Below are 20,576 nucleotides of genomic sequence, written 5' to 3' on the forward strand. Positions count from 1 at the left end.
GTGCAAGGTCTCCTCTATTTACATTGATTTTTGATGGGTTTTCTTTGTTGTAGAGAAGAGTCCAATGATGTTACAAGCAATACTCATGCCTTGTCCAACACTCAATCGTAACATGTCTTTGTTCGAGCCTATGATGACTCCAAAATGCCATATAGGAGACTTACCCTAATAAGTTATCTTATTGCTTGGTTCAAGACCTTGTAGGTCGACGACTAATTTGGTAGGTCAATGTCTTATTGAGATGGGCAATGGTCTGGTAAGAAAGCCTATTGAGATGGTCAGTATCTTAGAGATGACCTATGTACATGTTGGTGGCCCAATGGATAGCCTTGGTGGTAACAATACCAAACACTATCCGAAATATTCAATCACTCACCATTTTAGAATGATTGACAATGTTACAACTTACAATGACAAGTGCGGTTAGTCAAACAATATCAATTGTTCAAAATTCACATGTAAAATTTAATAAAGAAAATTTAATTTTAGACTCATATAACTTATGATCAAACATACATTTCATACTAATCAATAGACTTTATGACAAATAAATTTTGTCTTCTTAACAATTATGATTGTAATTAACTTTTTTTTTCAAAAGCTCCCATATATGACTAATATGCCATTATATTCTTGTTAAAAGCATGATAGTTTTACTGAAATTAAAGAAAGTTATTAATTATTAATAGTATTATATTTGTCAATAGTTGGATGTCATTTTTTAAAAATCACTTTATTAATGAGACTGGTTTTTCTGTCTTTCAGTCAATTAGCGAATAAATTTAGTTTTTTCAATCATACAAAATGATCAAAAGTAAAATATCTTACAAAATGAATGCAAGTTAATAGTCTCTTGCTACTCATTTCCTTGTTGAGTTGATGAAAAGCGTTATTATAAGGTCATAATAGATGGAATCTATTCTACAACTTTGGGTGAAAATATTTACGAATTTGAATTAACTAATAAAGAATAATGGCATGTTCTAAAAAAAAATAGATCTAGAATAAATAGCAAGTTTAAAAATACAATGAATGACTTCGAGACTTGACTATATTCTATATCAAAAGGCCCGGCTATTGTTTAAAGCCTTATCCACATTTATTTGATTTTGATGTAACATTTTGATTCTTCATTGACTTTTAATTATGAAGATTCAATTTAAGTTTTTTCTTAAATTTATATTTTATATTGCTAAAACTTTATTATAATTAATATAAGTCTGTCCAAAACATGATGTCCATCCTAAAATATTTTCAAGATTTAAATATAATTATTATAGTTGACTATTAATACAAATAATATGTAATTAGTAGATTTAAAAATATGATTAATAATCACTATTATGCAAAAAAAATTGCATAAATTAAGTTATTAAAATATAAAATTAACATATAAAATCACATTCAAATCTTTACTTATTTTATAATACAAAAATCTAAAAAAAGATATCAAACTACTATTACTACATAATCAATTCATGAAGGTTGGGTCCTTTCTTTATATGAACCAAATGAATCCTTTACTTGTACCTGTTGATATGCACATAGAGCGGTTGCTATATTTTACTGTAAATATTTTATATAATTTATATCCCAGTGGTTTTTTATAGGAAAAAAGTAGTTTTTGGTTAGGGCTGTTTAAAAGGACATTTGTTTTGTGTTAATTGGGCCTAACAAAAATGAAAACTATAGTTAACAGGCCTAGACCAAGTCCTTTGTTGAATAAATAAATATAACACACAACGTTAATTGTTTGTTGTTTGTTGTTTTAGCACAATGATGAGTTCATCAACCTTTGCTTCAGTTCCAGTGGCAGTTATTACAGTTAAGAAATGCAGAACATTATCCCACGTGCGTCAAATCCACGCCCACGTGATAAAAACAAACCTCCTCACTCACCCTTTATCCGTCGCTAAACTAATGAACGCATTTTCTGAATCTTCAAATCCTAATGAAGCAATTTCCCTCTATGCCCAACTCCTCAATTCATGCTTCCAAGACCTACGTGTGATTCAGTTCTCTGTTCCTTATGTTCTTAAAGCTTGTGCCAACTCTCTTGCTTTCGAAGAAGGGAAGCAGATTCTGGGTTTCGTTTATAAGACCCATTTGTGGTTTGACCCCTTTGTTACCAACTCAGTGGTTCGCATGTGCATGGAGGTTGGTCAGGTTGCACTTGCACGCTCGGTGTTTGATAAAATGCCTGTCAGGGACTTGATTTCTTGGAACTCGTTGATTAAGGGGTATGTAAGGTTTGGTGAGTTAGAGATTGCGCGTGAGGTTTTTGATAAAATGCCGCATAGGGATTTGGTTTCCTGTAATGCCATGATTGATGGATATGGGAAGCATGGAATGTGTGAGCTTGCTGAGGAGGTTTTTAAGAACATGAGTCAGAAAGATGTGGTTAGCTTTACCAGTATGATTTCGGGTTTTATTCTTGATCATCGACCGGGGAAAGGGTTGAGTTTGTTTAGAGAAATGTTGAGTCTAGGGATTCGACCCGATGCCCCTGCTATTGTAAATGTTCTTTCCGCCATTGCTGATCTTGGTTTTGTTGAAGAGGGTAAATGGATACATAGTTATATATCTATGAATAAGATACATCATAATTCTAGTTTTGTTGGGTCGGCACTCATAAACATGTATGCAAAATGTGGCCAAATAGAAAATGCATACCATGTGTTTAGAAGCATTTCTCAAAGGAGAAATGTCGGGGATTGGAATTCTATGCTATCTGGATTTGCTTTACATGGACTTGGTCGTGAAGCTATCAAGGTTTTTCAGGACATGGAAAGGGAAGATATTAAGCCTGATGATATCACTTTCTTAGGGCTTTTAAGTGCTTGCAACCATGGAGGCCTTATGGAAGAGGGTCAATTTCATTTTGAAACTATGCAGTTGAAGTACAAGATAGTTCCTAAGATTCAGCACTATGGATGCATTATTGACCTTCTTGCTAGAGCAGGTCGGTTAGAAGAAGCACTTGGGATTATACATGATATGCCTCTGGAGCCTGATTTGTTAATTTGGAAGGGCATTCTCAGTGCCAGCATGACGCACAATAACTTTGTAACGGGGCAAACTGCTGCATTGCAAGCTATAAAGTTGGCTCCACAAGATTCAAGTTGCTATGTTCTACTCTCAAATATCTATGCCAAAGCAGTAATGTGGGATGAAGTGGCTAAAGTTAGATCAGTGATGAAGAAAAGGAGAGTGAGAAAAATTCCCGGATGTAGCTCCATTTTTGTAGATGGTAAAATCCATGAATTTCTGGTGGGGAAGGCCATGGATGTGAGGTACAACCAAAGTGCTGTGTCTAAATTAGAGGAGGTTGTGCAGAAGTTGAAGTTGGAGGGATATGAACCTGATCTCAATCAAGTTCTTTTAGATATTGAAGACCATGAAAAAGTAAACCAAGTAACTCTTCACAGTGAGAAAATGGCTCTTGCTTTTGGACTCTTGAATATCCCACAGGGCATTCCCATTCAGATAGTGAAAAACTTGAGAATTTGTTGTGATTGTCACACATTCATGCAACTGGTTTCAAAAATCTACAACCTTCGAATTATAGTCAGAGATCAAAACCGTTTTCATCACTTTGCAGAAGGTTCATGTTCCTGCAGAAATCATTGGTAAATTGGAAGAAAAAAGATGTAAAAAAACTAAAATTAATTTTATATATAGATGACAGATGTAAAAACACTTGAATCAGGAAAAGTTCCATATGTAATTACATTTATATATAGATAGATGAGAGATGGAAGATTAATACTGTCAGTTTATTTAAAGGTATTTATACCAATAAATAAATGTTGATAGATATGCTTTTCTATTTAATAATTATTAACATAATTTAATTAATCTTAATATGAACCAACAGTGTTGGCTGATAATCAAGTTTCTAACTAGTTTGGTTCTGTAATATTTATGGGAAATACTTTATTGGTAGAGATAAAAAAAATTGCCCTGAAGGTAGTTTGGAAGACATCCTTTATACACAGAAAAAATAAATTGAAAATAAATGACAAATTCATTTTTATGTTTAATAAATAATTAATATTGAAAAAGTAATATCATTAATTACTTAATAATAAGCATTTCACTTAAAGTGAATCTTATCTAATTCACGATTAATTCTTGATTACTTTATAATTAAATAGATATTTGTAAACTATATGGTTAAAAGTGTATACCTTTACTCAATTTAGTCCTCCAAAGTGAATCTTATCAATTAATTTAATTTTTAGTTTTTAACGCTGAACTAAATTAATTAACGAGATACATTTTAATAAATTAATTTTTTTCATGATATATGGATATCCCTCACACATGAATTTTAAGGTCTCAGGTTCGAATTTTGTGGATGAAAAAATATTCACTGGGAGAGTTAGTCTCACATACCTGTAGATATTTCTGGTTCGGACAAGATTGCCTCTGGTGCGAAGATAGATATGTGAAACAAAAAAACACTAATTAGAGATTGAAAAAGTAACCCTGCACTATTTGGTATTATTCCATTCCAATTAAATGCATGAAGAAAATATAGCAAACCTTTAAAATTCAAAGTTCCAATAAAGTATTTCAAAAAATAGCAAAATATATTACAGATTTAAAAATATCTTTCTATAATGGGAAAACAACAAAATAATAAATTTATCATGTGAGAGTGAAATCCATACAAATAGACACAAAAAATGAAATGAAATGTTATTATGGTAACTATCATGAAGCAACAAATAGACAAAAAACAATAAGAAAAGATGCTGCTACCTAATGGAACCTTTCAAAGGATATCCCATCATGTAAATGACTTAATAAAGTCCAAAACACACAAACACACAAGCCCTTCTCTGTTTTTTTAAGGATCAAATGAAACACACAAATTCAGGTCCTAGGTAGTTAACAAAGATCTATAATTCAAAACCAGATCAATATTATGAAACGAATAAAACACCACCTTAAACTCTTAACTCATATCCCAAAAGGTCAGACTCAGAAAATCTGCACAGGTTTCTGTCAGGTAACTAAGCAACTCACTCTTATATTTATCTTCATGTTACACATATATATACTTGGATATATATAATATGTTACGAGATATTTGTGAGTATATGATCTATCCTTTTATTCCTTGATAGTTTTGTAGAGTTGCAGTATTGATTAATAGTGTTGTTACTCATGTGGTATGGTTTATCAGGAGAGGCTGAGCAGAAATATTGTTTCACCAAACCGTAGTGATATTAATACATCAGAAGATGATGGATTTGGTGTGATTTCACCAAGAATTAAACTCAGAGATGGGAGGTGCTTGGCTTACATTGAGAGAGGGGTTTCTAAGGACATTGCAAAATACAAGATAATCATTGTGCATGGTTTTGGAAGCTCCAAAGAAATGAACTTTTTGGCACCCCAAGTACTTCCCTTTATCTCTCTCCTTCCATAACTTCCTTATGTTGAAATGTTCTGTGTTTGGCATGAAAGACTAGAATATTCCTATTAAAAACTTGAAGACATGTTGTGTGTTTGGCATCAAGTAGCTTTACATATGCAAGTTACCACTTATAGTTATGTCTAGTCAGTGTTTGACAAAGCATATTGAAAACTATTATGAGCTTATAAGAAAACTTGAAAGTATCTTACACAAAGATCTTTTTAGCTTATCTCAATAAGCCTGTTAGATAAGCTAAACCAAATAAGCTATTTCTATTTATTTCGAAAGAAACATAATTAATAAATGTTTAGTTAAGTTATTTAACCAAACATTCATGTAACTAGCAAAGTACCATGGAAACAGAAATTGTAATAGGTTTCCTATCAACAGATAAAAAGTGAAAATTTGATGGCCTAGAGAAGAAAGTAAACAAGTGGAATAGGTTGAAAATTCTCAGGATACTATGCACTAATCTCTAATCAGGAGACATTGCAGATCAAAATACTTGCACCACTGTACACAAATAAGATGTATCAATTAGGTGTCTTCCATTTGATCATGATTTTGTTTCTCTCTTGTGTTTTGAAGAATTTATTTCAATATACCTCAGTTAAAAAAAGCATGAAGAAGTAGCAGTATACATTTCAAATAAGAAGTTGAGTAAGATAAAAATTGATCACATTGGATAATGATGATGATGATATACAGGAACTAATAGATGAATTGGGAATATATATTCTGCAATACGACCGGGCAGGATATGGAGAAAGTGATCCAAACCCGAAACGCTCTCTAAAAAGTGAAGCACTTGACATTGAAGAGCTTGCTGATCAGTTAGAGATAGGACAACAATTTTATGTTATTGGAGTCTCAATGGGTTCATATGCTACATGGAGTTGTCTCAAGTATTTGCCTCATAGGTATATTACAATCTTCTAAACATGTGCATTTTTTACTTTCACCTTTATTAGCTCAGCTATGTTAAAAACTTAGAACTAAGGATAATCAACTAGTAGGAACTGATCGCTTGTCATCAAACTAAGTGCACCACTCTCTAATCATGATAAATCTCTTCTAAAAAAATATTTGCTACATACACATGTATATATAACTTTTATATATTTGATCCTCATTTAATGTTTTCTGGATTTGTTACTGATATTATAACAATTTGTGCAGGCTTGCAGGGTTGGCGTTGATTGCGCCAGTGATCAATTACCGGTGGCCTTCACTTCCAAGGAGTCTGATAAGAGAGGACTACAGGAGGAGACTAATACATTGGGCTATGTTGCTTGCAAAATACTGTCCTAGAATGTTGCATTGGTGGGTGACTCAAAAGTGGCTTCCTTCAACTTCTGTCATAGAGAAGAACCCTGCATTCTTCAACAAAAGTGATATTGATATTCTAAAGACTATTCCTGGGTTTCCAATGCTTACCAAGGTAAATAAAATTACATGTTTCTTGCACTTGTTTTATGGTGAAATTAATGTATGTTTCTTGAGCCGAAATAAATGCGTCAAGAACTTCATCGTTGAGATTATAACTTATAGCTGCAATGCTAATTAAATAGTCATGAGATAGTAGTTGAAAGATCATAAATATGTAGCTAGCTCTGGTTGAATTATAGTTGTTTGGCAAAACTAGTTGTGCAAAAAGCTTAAATTTGTTAAAAGGCTTAAAAGACATGTAACCTTATATTAGGTTGGGGTGAAATGTTTTTTGCTGAAAAATGAGAGATAATTGTTGGAAGAGAAGTTGCTTTCCATAGACTAGTTTTCAAAAGTTATAATGTCTGTTGTTCCAAGCTTTTTCAATTAGTCAATAATCTAAATAAGCTTTAAGCTGAAGGGTATGCTATGATTTCTTTATTTTATGTGAATATAATCTATGTATAACATAGTATGTTGTTCTTACTTGCAGGACAGTTTAAGGGAACAAGTTGTTTTTGACAGTCTGAGACATGATTGGAGGGTAGCTTTTGGAAAATGGGATTTTGATCCATTAAATCTAAGTAATCCATTCCCTCATAATACAAGTTCAGTTCACATATGGCATGGTTATGAAGATAAGGTTGTGCCCTCTCAACTGCAAAGATATGTTTCAGGGAAGTTGCCATGGATAAATTATCATGAAGTTTCAGATGGTGGTCATTTAATTGTATACTATAAGGGCTTATGTGAGACCATTTTGAGGTCACTACTACTTGGACAAGAAAATCTTGCATATAGGCCTAAACCACCATCATTATTTGCACTCCCACCAGATGATGACAAATGTTTTGAGCCTTAGAAAACATTATATATTATATATAATGTGGCTCTATGCTCCAAGGAATTATGTACCTTAGTTTCTCACAACTTCAGAATCTCATTATATATTTTAGGAGGGTGTCAATTGTGCAGATTAGTATATTTGGTGGGTGAAAAAAAGAAGGGAAAATGTAATATGTGTAAATTAGATTGATGATTTCATGCCATTGTACATAAAATTTACTTCAAAAAAATCACTAAGCTCAAGGCTGAATTCTACAGGAATTCATATATTATACCTTAAAATGTAAATGTGTGTAAATCAAATCCAAACAAGTTGTTATTTTATTTATAACTTTTGTTAAAGGAAGGTAATCCTACTTTACTCCTAAGTAAACAATTTTTCGATGATTGTCCCACAACAATTATTACTTTTAGGAATTGAATATTATTCCTTCAAATACGTGAAAATTTAATGGACCCTCAAATTATAACTTCAACTCTTTGTTGATATTTTATTTTTAACTTTTGTTGTTAATAAACATTGAAGCCTTAAAATTCACACAGAAAAAGCAACTACAAACAGTTGGTTGTGCTGATTTTTGGGCATGATGTGGGAAGTAAATCATCCTATATGAACCAAAGGGAAAAATCCATCTGCATTCACTTTATGAATAAAACAAGTTATTGGTCCATTGTAATTTTTTGAGACCACCAACCATGTAAATCAATTGTCCAAGCACACGAATACAAGACATTATTGTCTTTTTCAATATCACAATTCTTAACTTAATAACTTACATTGAAAAAATGATTTATAATTAATAATTAACAAATTTTTTGAACAAATGTACATAAAAAGTTATAAGAGCTTATTTAAAATTAATGATTTAATACCCATGTTCGGTTGGTATAAGGTAAGCAAGTTGAACACAGATATTTATATAATGTTAAAAAGGTTGACGTAAATAAGTTTGTGACCTGAATTTAAATAAGGTTAATATTTATAAATTGTTTTTTATATTGTAAGTAATAATTAATAAATATTAAACTCAAATATGTAATGATTCAGTTGTATTATATGTCATTGAATAATTTGAGTGAAAGTAGCAGAATAGTGTTGGCATGTGTCCTCAAACGTGTCAATAAAAAACTGAAAACTGAGGAAAAGAAAAATCATAGAGACTTAGTTGAAAAAGTTGATTTAAGAGGTGCCAATGGAAGTTAAAGTCTATGTCTTTGTGCAGTGTATCACTTCTCTCTTCTCTCTTTCTTTCATATCTACTCTTCCCTCACTCCATTTCTCTCTGCTATCTCATCACTAATTCATTTGTGTTCAGGTACCCCATACATGTCTATCTGTTTTAACTTTCTATGCCTTCAAATTTTCCACTTTTAGTTTCTATGTTATTATATCATTGTTGTTTCCTTCTCTTTCCTTAATCTGATTCTTTCATTTGAATTACATTTAGATTCATGTATGCATGTTGCATGCATGATACAACAGCTTAATTGTTGATACAATGATATAACATACACTTTATGACATGCTTTTATATTTGATGTTGTCTGATATGACCCGATGTGATCTTATCGCCGTGATTCAAAGTCTATGCCACAATTATGACAATTATGGGGTGATGTGGTTGTAACATTGACTGCAACCTCAATATTGTGTCCGCATCGATTGCAATGTTTGCATGAATAATGCATGATTACATCACCTTAATTAGATTGTTCAAAGAGCATAATTAAGCTTCTGTAAGCATTCCTGATTTCACCTTTTCTGTACCTTTGACAATTATATCTGGTTTTTTTTAGGGAAGGATGAGGTATGGCTAAAAATTAATCCAGGAATTGCTTCAAACCAAGTTGTTGATACAATTCAATCTGTTAAGAGCTTCAAATCACAGAATCTATATTTTCCAATAAACAATGGTAGTTAATTCTGAGAATAAAGCTTTTGCTTATGACAACCTTTCCCAAGAATTTGCACCTTCATCATCAACCATGACTCTACAACAATCACAGCAAATGGTGTCATTGCAAGATATACCGGAATTTACATTTTCTTCACTCACCAAACAAAACTCAATACTCTCACTCACCCTTGATGAATTCCAATGCAAGAGTGGGAAGAGCTTTGGGTCAATGAGCATGGATGAGTTCCTAGCCAGCATTTGGAACTCTGATGATATTAACCAATTTTCACTACCTAATAACCATGATCAAGCTGGTAGTACTTCTCAGAGTAAAAGTGTTGTTGAGACAGAACAAGTCATCATTCCTCAGCAAGGCACATTCTTTGTCCCTCCTCCAATTTGCAAGAAAACTGTGGATGAAGTATGGTGTGAAATCCAACAACCGCGACAGAACGAAGCTAATAACATTGGCAGGAACGAGAGGACACTCGAAAGGCAAAGAACACTTGGGGAGATGACTTTGGAGGATTTCCTAGTAAAAGCTGGTGTAGTACAAGAACCATCATCATTACCAAGAATTGCAATGTCATTTCAGAATCAAACTGGTAACAATGCAAGTAATAATAATATTATTAGACAATTTGGTGCAAGTTATGGATTTAGGCCTGAAATTGGGGTAGGATTCTGTACCCAACAAAATGTCGGAAGCCGTGATGAGCTTGCAACATACCAAATGTTGTCACAGAATAATAGCTCGGTAGTAAGAGGTCAAAATACAAGCAGTGCTATAGAGAAATGCCGAAGTATACCCGAGTCAAGTGGGAGTAATAGCAGGAAGAGGATAATTGATGGTCCTCCTGAACTGGCAGTGGAGCGAAGGCAGCGCAGAATGTTAAAGAATCGAGAATCAGCAGCACGATCTCGAGCAAGAAGACAGGTTTTTCGGTCATCATATATAATCTGTTCTATTATACTTCAAATTGATCTAGTTATTAGTCATGTAAGATTGGACTATGCTATAATCTGTTATGTTATACTCAATTTCATCTAGTTGTTAGTCATGCAAAATTGGAGATTGGACTAAGCTTCAGTTATAATATGGCTATAAATTGCCTTTGTGATTATAGAAATTCCATAGAATTGGATGAAAATCAAGTTGATGCAACTGTGATTGTGGTCGCAATGTAATCATGGAGACCTTTGAAACTAGTAGCAGTTGTGGTTGCAGTCCACAATTTATAACCATTCAAAGCTGCACATTCCATCTAGTCCTTTTTGTTTATGTGCTATCTTATTTCTATGAAGCATGAGTCTACCAACTTTTAAGCAACTTTTTGACAGTGTTTTTAACTTATCATTTGAAATCCTTCCCTTGTACTAAAATCTTTTAATGCAGGCATATACTGTGGAGCTAGAAGCAGAACTGGGTATATTAAAACAAGAGAATGACAAGCTAAAAGAAATTCTGGTATTCAAGATTTAAATGAATGTTTTTTGTTCCTGTTTTTTAGGCAAAATTACTAGATTCAAACTCCAAGTTATTTTCTGTTTTCCAGTTGGTCCTATAAGTTTTTTTGTTTTAAATAGGCCATTTAAGTTATTTTCTGCTTAAAAATTGTTTTATCAGTTGTTTTTTGTAGCTGAAAATAACAATAGGGAAATTTTATAGTTCATTTCATTATAAACTCAATGACATCAAAATTGAAAAATGTGGTTGAAAATAGAGTTTTGAGAAAAGCTTACTGGATAGGACCAAAATGAAAAAAAGAAGTTACAGGGCTAAATTGAAAACAATAGATAACTTAGATGATCAATCTAGTAGTTTTGCCTATTTATTTTAATGTATTTATGATGTTTAAGACACATTTTTTGTTTAAATTTTAAATAGAGTGAAGCTGAGCGCAAGAGAAAACAGGAGGTCAGTGACTATATCTCAAATACAAATTGGTATTCATAATACTATGCAGGGTTTATTAACATGACAGTGTATATTTATCTTGTATTGATGCAGATTTTCCACAGAAAGCAATCAACACAGGCTCAAAAGAGGACAGAAAAAATGAGGACAATAAGAAGGAGTGTAAGCACAGCCTGGTGAATAAGCATGAACCACAATAATTGAAAATTTTGGCATACACATATGGAGACAATAAGGTGTATGTACATCAACAGTGTATCCTAATGTTCTCCTTATTTACCCTTCTTGTACATTCCAATATATATTATGGACAGCTCAAAGAATAAGACATAAATTCTGGTATTATCTTGCTGATTTTTAAAGTGATTTTTGTCTTGTAATCCTCTGCCTTATTATCATTTTCAGTCAGTTTATTAGCTAGTTTGATCAAACATGACAGATTATCAACTTTCACCCTTCAAATCCTAGTATTTCGGCCTTAAGCTCCTATTATTTATTTCAGTGTTCATCCAGTTTTGTCAAACACAAACCATCTAAATCTAGCCCTTAATTGCTTAAGAAGCACTCAATCCATACATAGTGAGAAATGCCATATTATAGTCATCAGAAGATATAAAAATGTGTACTTAGTACTTACCCCACAAAGAATCTGCCAGTGTCACTCACTCAAACATACATATAACTAAAATTTGTCATAAATAACGGTCTACTCAACTTTAAATTATAATGATTACAAAAGTTTACCTTGTCCTTTTAATCCTTTTTCTAACTTGTGAAGAAAATGGTGAAAATAATGAAATGTTACCTTTATTTCCTATTTCTGGCCAAAAGACTAATTGGAGAGGAACCTTTAGACATAAAAAGCTTTGTATCATGAAGCTAAAGAGCAGTATTTACACGAGAAAAGTATACCACTCAGTACATGCAGCATGAATGCATGATGTGACAAAAAAAGCCATTATATATAATATTTTTGTGTGTGTAGCACTCTATTTATGAGATAGTGGATGAAGTTCTTGACTTCTGAATCTTATCATCATCCTTCGACGGTGGAGGTAAGGGAGGAGATGAAAATGCTGCATGGTAAGACGAGGAAACAAGTTGCGCTGCAGCGGGAATAGCACCACCTGCAGTTATGCCAATGGCATTGGTATCAAGTTAGCAACATGGCAAACCAAAATCCACATTAGAACTACAGAAATGTTAGGGTCAGTCCCAAATGTCTATCCACATTACTCATAAGGCACTCAAATTTTTAAAAAGGAGTGTATTTGATTTGCGAAAAGGTTTCATATCCTTGTTTCTGGCAAAAATCTTCGAAATGAAGAACAAAATTAAAAAATGTGGCATACTTGTAATTATTAATGAAAACAAGAAACATTGTTTGTAAGCTAAACAGACTCTAAAACTTTGATATGTTATTAAAATATGAATACCCAATTGGGAGTGCAAATAATGTCACTTGGCCACAAGATTTTTCACTTTCAAACATAGCAAATTCTTGTGTTTTTGTGTGAAAATTTTCCTACAAAGTTAGCTCAGCCTTAAACTGAAAACAAAAGGACCATACACACTATATAAGCAAAGCAAAACAACACATTTAGACACTAACCTGCCAGTCCGGCACACGCTGAAGAGAATACTATCACAGGTGGTGCCTGAATTGCAGAGAGGTTCATGTCAGAATGAGGATAACAAGTTTTAACTGAATCAACAAGGCATAAAGTACAGTCCTAAGAGTATTTATAAAGTATAATATGAGTAATAGCACAATGATGCTTCAACACCTATGATGATCTCATTTCAGAGTTTGCAAGAGGGAAAAGATGGGATAAAAAGAATATGAGCATGGCCGTATAAATAAACTAACATACAAGAAACAACATTCTAAATTATAATTTTCAAAACATGATGCTGCAACCCGGATTATAGAATTACAAATTACACAATTAAACCAGGAAAATATGGGACCAGCAGAAGGATGACTCGAATGAAATCATGTACATAGATGTAATTAAAAAGCATGAAATTTGACTGGGAAATGAAGTAACAAGTTATGCATTGAAACAATGATGGTCCAAGATGACACAGAAACTGTCTTAAGCAGCTTTGAAAAATGTGAATAAATTTTCCTCAAGCAAAAAGGTTCAAAACTGTTCATAAAAGTAACTTTTATATAGGTTACTTCGAGAATGTACCGAAGCCTAACCCTTCCACCACTTAACTGTTAACTGTCTCATGATATCATTGACACACAAGAATAGATTCACAACCTCAAAGGAATTGTTTTAGGTATAGTAGCTACCATGGATTGTGACATGAAGGAGCTAACCCCAAAAATACGATAGCCGTATAGAGAATAGCAGAGTGGCAGCTATGCCAAAGATAGAAGCTACCGTAAAATAACTTCTAATGCAAATCATTATAACTTACAGAGACAATTAGCATCAATGTGAAGCATAACTAATAACAATAAGTTAGTAATAACAAGCAGATGGTTCTGCTGTGGGTTTGTGAGAGGAAGAAGGTGGGTCTCTGCAATGGCTTTACTGAGTTTAAGTGAGGGTAGACAAGACATCCCATAAATTAAAGAGGAGCAAGATAGTGATTCCTTGAGTTAAAGAGGGAAAAACCGAATGTGAGAACATTGTTGAGTTAAAACGGGGATAAAATTATAAGAAAAGGTTAGAGAAACAGAAATATCCAAAATCCCTAAGCTAGCCTCATCGGACACAACTTAAAAATAACCCATGGCGCATTGTGTGCCACGACGTGGCTGCATGAGGTTCTGTAACACCACTGTAGCGGCATTATAGTGTGCTATTGACTACCTTGGTTGTAGGGACAAATGGTTTTCTTTAGTACGCTTCAAACTATAAGCATTTACACTAAGTTGCCAACAAAACTGCACCAGTTTGTTATTGATTAGGGGGAAAATAAAAAAGGAAGTCAAGAATCTTTCTTAAAATATCTCCATAGTTCTTTTATGCAAAGACACTATATTTCTAAGATCATAAATTGGTAATATTTTTAAGAAACTAATCTGACTCCCTTATGTCATAGTACAAGGGAATATTATGAGCTGTTTAGAATGCTTAATCTAAGAGTTCACAATTCAAAGATTCACATCTCCAAAGCAATAAAAAGAGGAAAATCCATAAACAGGCAAAAGGACAAAAGTAAACAAAGGATACATCAAGATGGAAATAAATATGAAGCATGGAAACTATAAAAAGGCAACAAAAAAAAACGAACTTACACCAATGAGAAAATGCAGCCACATAGGTCCTTTTACCCGTCTCTGGACAACCGGCATAACTGCAGTATAGAAGAATAAAATGCTTCTGAATAGACTATACACTTTCCATACATGAAAACATGCAGGCTCCATGATCGTGAGATAGATTTAGTCTAATCATTAAAGAAAATAAAAACAAATTTGCATGTTTATATAGTTTAGTTTTTGAAATTTACAGACTATGTTTTTAGAATTGAAAATTAAAGCTTTCAGTTTGGAATATGAACTATCCGTCTATCTCTGCAATTACAATTTAGATAATAATTGGTGTCAGTTCTCAGTAGTATATCTAAGTTATTGCTATATTTTTCCTAATGAATAATATACTCTAGCTGCAACAATGTGAATTGGAAAATAAATTTTTTCTCCCATAATTTTTTGACTAAGTTCCTTAACAAGGGAAGAATTACATTAGACTATACTACTCTAAATTTTTCGATTAAGGCCCCAAAAATTTTGGACACAACCTGATTATGAATTACACTCCAATGTTGTTTGGTGACCAGGATAGGATAAGTACATGATAGGATAGAGAGCAAGACAGAATATAAGCTCTTATTTTATCCGGTGTTTGGTGTGCACCACATATAATGATGGCTTTGATAGGGTGGTGGTGGTGGTGTTCAGGTGTGAGGGTATGAGGAAAAACATTGAACTATCATATGCTATTTCATACTCATGTCGACCCCATCTGTCGCGCGGGATAGGAAAATACACTGGGTGAACAGAACAGACCCAATGGATTGTCTTACCTATCCTGATCACCAAACTCTGAATTGCAATAGGGTGTAATAGCCTATCCTATCTTGTCAACCAAACAAGCCCTTAGAGTATCCCAAAAAGCTGATATATACACACATAAACAAATCCAGGAAAAAAATAATGAAAGAGTAAAGGAATAGAAGAAAATATAGGATAGAATACCATGGTTGAATCCATAAAAAGCACTTGTAACGCCACCAACAGCAGAACCAATCTACACAATACCCAATGAAACCCCAGAAAGAAAAGATTAGAACTTTGGAATACCCATATTAAAATAAAATAAAATAAAAAAATCAATTATTGATTACAAGATTGAATAGTAAAAATGAAAAGAGTAGTACCATAGAAAAGCTATCCCTGATAAGAGGAGGAATGGTCCATTGAGTGGTTTCCTGAAGAAAAGAATAAGGAAAGGAATAAGAAAAGAGAGATAGAGAATAGTTGAGTTGAGAATGAAGTTAGTTTACAAAACCATGTGCTTAGAAAGAGGTCCTGCGCAGTGATGGCATCGAAGGTTGTTGTTCGGAGACTTTGCCGCCATCTCTCTCTCTCTCTCTGTTGGACTAACTTGCTTATTTTTGTGCTATATATTTACCACTTATTTATCTATTTTTTATTCTAATCTGCATATATATATATTATGGATAACACAAGTTAATATTGTATTTGCTAGGGATCTTATATAGCTTATAAATAGTTGGACTTTATGGTAACTTTTATTATTTTATGTGAATAGTTCCACATTAGATTAATTCTTTGGAGTTGAATTTTGATTTTAAGGGTTACCTTATTTTGTATCTAAATAAATTAACCTCATTATACAATTGTATCTCTTTATCTTTTTTGGATAAAGAATATTTTTGGAGTTTGTGGATAGTATTCTAACAGGTGTCGCTTCATAAATTAGATTTTTAAGTGGGTTGAGAATTAATAGGATTGTTGCAGTTTTTGCTTTTATACCGGATGACTCAAATATATAAATGATATTTTATGTCCCAAATTACAAATTTTAATTTCGAAGAATAAATTGCAATTTTTGTAAACAGAGGATGTTATTTAAAAAATAATAAATAGTTGAAGGACCCTCTCTCTGAATAAAATCAGAGTGTAATTCGAGAAACCCTAGCGCCGCATTCGTGAGTTCTACACTCTCTATTTTACCAGCTTTCGATTTTCCTCATCTACTTCTAATATTAACCATTGCTTTTCCTTTTCAATTTCGTTCACAGTTCCCAGATTTGAAGACATCAAGCTTCAACCATGAGGTGATTTATTCTATTTTTCAAGTTTATGATTGCACCATTGTTCTTAAAAGTAGTTTTGTTTAAAATTCATATCTAATTGTTCACTTTTTATGTTCAAAATTCATTTTTCATTTCTACATTATTCTGTAATTTCATGATTCAACCAACAATGTAGATTCATGTTAATGAGAATTATGATGATGCACTTGTTGAAAACTTAGTATTGTTGTTGTTGTTGATGGTGCAGTAAGCTTTCGAGTGATGCTGTGAGAGAAGCTATCTCTGGAATCGTGGCCGATTCCAAGGAGAAGAACCGTAAGTTTGTTGAGACTATTGAACTCCAAATTGGTCTCAAAAACTATGATCCTCAAAAGGACAAGCGTTTCAGTGGCTCTGTCAAGTTGCCACACATCCCTCGCCCAAAGATGAAGATTTGCATGCTTGGTGATGCTCAACACGTTGAAGAGGTACTATTTCCTCATTATCGAACTTTCGGATCTTTGACTAGGCTATGTGCGTTACTGTTTCAGTAGCTGTGTAATGTAGTGCCCCCCAGGTTTCAAATATATGCTTTATTATTATCTTCTGTTATGTTTTGTTTTGATTTTTATTTTTATTATCATCGGCCGTTCGTAATTGATTCTTTGCTTGAAATTGTACCTTGAAATGAAACAATGCTTCTGGAATTTTGAAACCGTCATTAAGCGGGCAATGCCGTTCATTTAGGTTCGGTGGTGGTCATTTTATACTGTGCTTTGGAGTTTTCTAAAATGCTTAGCATTTAATTGTTGCTATGTTTCTTGTCTTACTCTAATCTGCAGGCAGAGAAGATAGGATTGGACTACATGGATGTTGAAGCCTTGAAGAAACTAAATAAAAATAAGAAATTGGTGAAGAAACTAGCTAAGAAATATCATGCGTTTTTAGCTTCTGAAGCAATCATTAAGCAGATCCCTCGTCTCTTGGGTCCTGGTCTCAACAAGGCAGGCATGTGGTTTGGTTATTATGTTTAGGTTTTTGCACTTTCTGGGCATTTGGAGAGTACTCAGCTGTTTTACTTCTGATTTTGATCACATAAGGCATTATAGTCTTTTTATTATTTCAGGCGTTTGGTGTTTCATTTTTTTTGCTTTTGCCTGCATAAAAATATTTAAAGTAATTATCATATATAATCTGGTTCATGAACTACCCACTAATTGCTATATTATGTATTTCATTAAAATTTCACTTATTGATTTTGCTGATGTTGATAATTCACATGGTTTTGCAGGAAAGTTCCCTACCCTTGTTAGTCACCAAGAATCACTGGAATCCAAGGTTAATGAAACAAAGGCTATGGTCAAGTTTCAGCTGAAGAAAGTGCTCTGTATGGGAGTAGCCGTTGGCAATGTCAGTATGGAGGAAAAGCAAATCTTCCAAAATGTACAACTGAGCGTTAACTTTCTCGTCTCCTTGTTGAAAAAGAATTGGCAAAATGTGAGTAAATCTGCTCTCCATGACATTGACTATATTTACTACTTGTCATGCATGAGTGTATGTTGGTGTTTAAGCACTCAGTGGTAGCAAAATAGTTTGCTTTGTTATAGCCCCTCCTTTATTGAATCCTTGCTTATCATTTGGGTATTTCTGTCTGTTAGGGATAGCAAAAAGGCCTGTTCATAAAAAGTTTTATAAACAGGTGGGTTTGGGCAGCAAAACTTAGGCCCAAATAGACCCTAGACATTTGCCTTGGCCCGAACCCGTCCAGACAACAAAAAAGCGTTCAATTATCTATGAACATAAACAGGGTAACCTGGGCTTTTTTGAGTCGTCCCAGTCAAGGCTTGTTTCTAAGATGGCTGGCTCGAAGGGCAGCATTTTGACACATCCAATATACCTGTCCCTTGTTAATTGATCGTGTGGATGATGCTCTGCCTTTTTCCACCAGCTCTACCCTCTTTATATAGCTAGCACATCCAATATATGTTGCATTAGCAGATATGCAAATTATTGCTCAATGAGCCTAATCCTTAGATTGTGCTGCATGTGGAATTGTTTTTTTTTTGCATCTTTCTTAATCATTGTTATATTCAACCTGGTTGAACCAACCAATCTTCTAACGTAAATTGTAAAAATTTCAGGTTAGATGCTTGTATCTGAAGAGTACCATGGGAAAATCGTACCGTGTCTTTTAAGTGGCCGTTTTTAGTTTCCAGTGAATTTATGATTGCACCTCATATATTTAATATCTTATTAGCTAGACAAGAATTTTAATGTTAACAGTTTTGTTGGATTCAGTTTTGGATATGTTTGTGGTGCTATTATTGACCTATCATTGTTTACTTTCAACAACTCCTTGTTCTTCGTCGCTGATCTTGAAAGCATTTATTCTTTAGTGAATATTTGCAGAGCCTTTTGCTTTTGTTTATCTCTATTGCTCTTGTTGACGTTTAATTACCAATCAAGAATTTCAATTTCAACTGTTTTTCTTAAAACTCATTATTACAATTGTGTTTGCCTTTTGGCCACAAAAACACAAGCTAGCGAAACATACTTTACTCACGTGATTTATTTTCTCAAGCAACTTCTGATTATTAACCATTCATTTCAAACTACGGGAAAGTATTAAACTGTGCGTTTATGTTTCCCTTACAAACTTTAAATATGAGAAAGGAATTGCAGGTTTGTGAGAAAGATGCAAAAAAAACAAGGATTATTGTTAATATAATATGTTGCATTAGCAGATATGCAAATTATTGCTCAATGAGCCTAATCCTTAGATTGTGCTGCATGTGGAATTGTTTTTTTTTTGCATCTTTCTTAATCATTGTTATATTCAACCTGGTTGAACCAACCAATCTTCTAACGTAAATTGTAAAAATTTCAGGTTAGATGCTTGTATCTGAAGAGTACCATGGGAAAATCGTACCGTGTCTTTTAAGTGGCCGTTTTTAGTTTCCAGTGAATTTATGATTGCACCTCATATATTTAATATCTTATTAGCTAGACAAGAATTTTAATGTTAACAGTTTTGTTGGATTCAGTTTTGGATATGTTTGTGGTGCTATTATTGACCTATCATTGTTTACTTTCAACAACTCCTTGTTCTTCGTCGCTGATCTTGAAAGCATTTATTCTTTAGTGAATATTTGCAGAGCCTTTTGCTTTTGTTTATCTCTATTGCTCTTGTTGACGTTTAATTACCAATCAAGAATTTCAATTTCAACTGTTTTTCTTAAAACTCATTATTACAATTGTGTTTGCCTTTTGGCCACAAAAACACAAGCTAGCGAAACATACTTTACTCACGTGATTTATTTTCTCAAGCAACTTCTGATTATTAACCATTCATTTCAAACTACGGGAAAGTATTAAACTGTGCGTTTATGTTTCCCTTACAAACTTTAAATATGAGAAAGGAATTGCAGGTTTGTGAGAAAGATGCAAAAAAAACAAGGATTATTGTTAATATAATATGTTGCATTAGCAGATATGCAAATTATTGCTCAATGAGCCTAATCCTTAGATTGTGCTGCATGTGGAATTGTTTTTTTTTTGCATCTTTCTTAATCATTGTTATATTCAACTTAATCATTGTTTCCCTTTCTTAATATAACAAAGAAAAGCAATCTAATAGTTGGAAAATAGATGATTATTTAATGTTATAGGAATAAACTTTTCTAATAATAGAATAAGCTTTTTATAAAAGGACGGGTTTATTTAATGTTACAGGAAGAGATAATCAAAATAAACCTTACAAATACAACGATGT

At 33.1% G+C, this 20,576-nt stretch overlaps 5 protein-coding genes across 5 annotated transcripts; 4 read left to right on the plus strand and 1 right to left on the minus strand.

Moving 5' to 3' along the window:
- On the plus strand, positions 1,777-3,633 carry LOC109350593 (pentatricopeptide repeat-containing protein At5g48910-like). The gene has a single exon (XM_019591816.1). The coding sequence runs from the start codon at positions 1,777-1,779 to the stop codon at positions 3,631-3,633; it is 1,857 nt and encodes a 618-aa protein (XP_019447361.1).
- On the plus strand, positions 4,774-7,924 carry LOC109350798. Its single transcript, XM_019592103.1, has 5 exons — positions 4,774-5,017; positions 5,195-5,410; positions 6,137-6,348; positions 6,608-6,869; positions 7,350-7,924. Exons 1-5 carry the CDS (start codon positions 4,934-4,936, stop codon positions 7,716-7,718), a joined length of 1,143 nt encoding a protein of 380 aa, XP_019447648.1. The 5' UTR covers positions 4,774-4,933; the 3' UTR covers positions 7,719-7,924.
- Positions 8,902-11,947, plus strand: LOC109350799 (ABSCISIC ACID-INSENSITIVE 5-like protein 1). Its single transcript, XM_019592104.1, has 5 exons — positions 8,902-9,018; positions 9,500-10,537; positions 10,997-11,068; positions 11,489-11,518; positions 11,612-11,947. Exons 2-5 carry the CDS (start codon positions 9,614-9,616, stop codon positions 11,696-11,698), a joined length of 1,113 nt encoding a protein of 370 aa, XP_019447649.1. The 5' UTR covers positions 8,902-9,018; positions 9,500-9,613; the 3' UTR covers positions 11,699-11,947.
- LOC109350802 lies at positions 12,487-16,156 on the minus strand. Its single transcript, XM_019592107.1, has 6 exons — positions 16,054-16,156; positions 15,923-15,973; positions 15,741-15,792; positions 14,778-14,836; positions 13,131-13,176; positions 12,487-12,645 (listed from the first exon to the last, which is right to left on the minus strand). The coding sequence occupies exons 1-6, from the start codon at positions 16,120-16,122 to the stop codon at positions 12,512-12,514; spliced, it is 411 nt and encodes a 136-aa protein (XP_019447652.1). The 5' UTR covers positions 16,123-16,156; the 3' UTR covers positions 12,487-12,511.
- Positions 16,693-19,156, plus strand: LOC109350800 (60S ribosomal protein L10a-like). The gene is made up of 6 exons (XM_019592105.1): positions 16,693-16,719; positions 16,811-16,846; positions 17,073-17,292; positions 17,647-17,812; positions 18,096-18,301; positions 18,946-19,156. Exons 2-6 carry the CDS (start codon positions 16,842-16,844, stop codon positions 18,997-18,999), a joined length of 651 nt encoding a protein of 216 aa, XP_019447650.1. The 5' UTR covers positions 16,693-16,719; positions 16,811-16,841; the 3' UTR covers positions 19,000-19,156.

This window comes from Lupinus angustifolius, chromosome LG06, assembly GCF_001865875.1.
Source record: "Lupinus angustifolius cultivar Tanjil chromosome LG06, LupAngTanjil_v1.0, whole genome shotgun sequence".
NCBI lineage: Eukaryota > Viridiplantae > Streptophyta > Magnoliopsida > Fabales > Fabaceae > Lupinus > Lupinus angustifolius.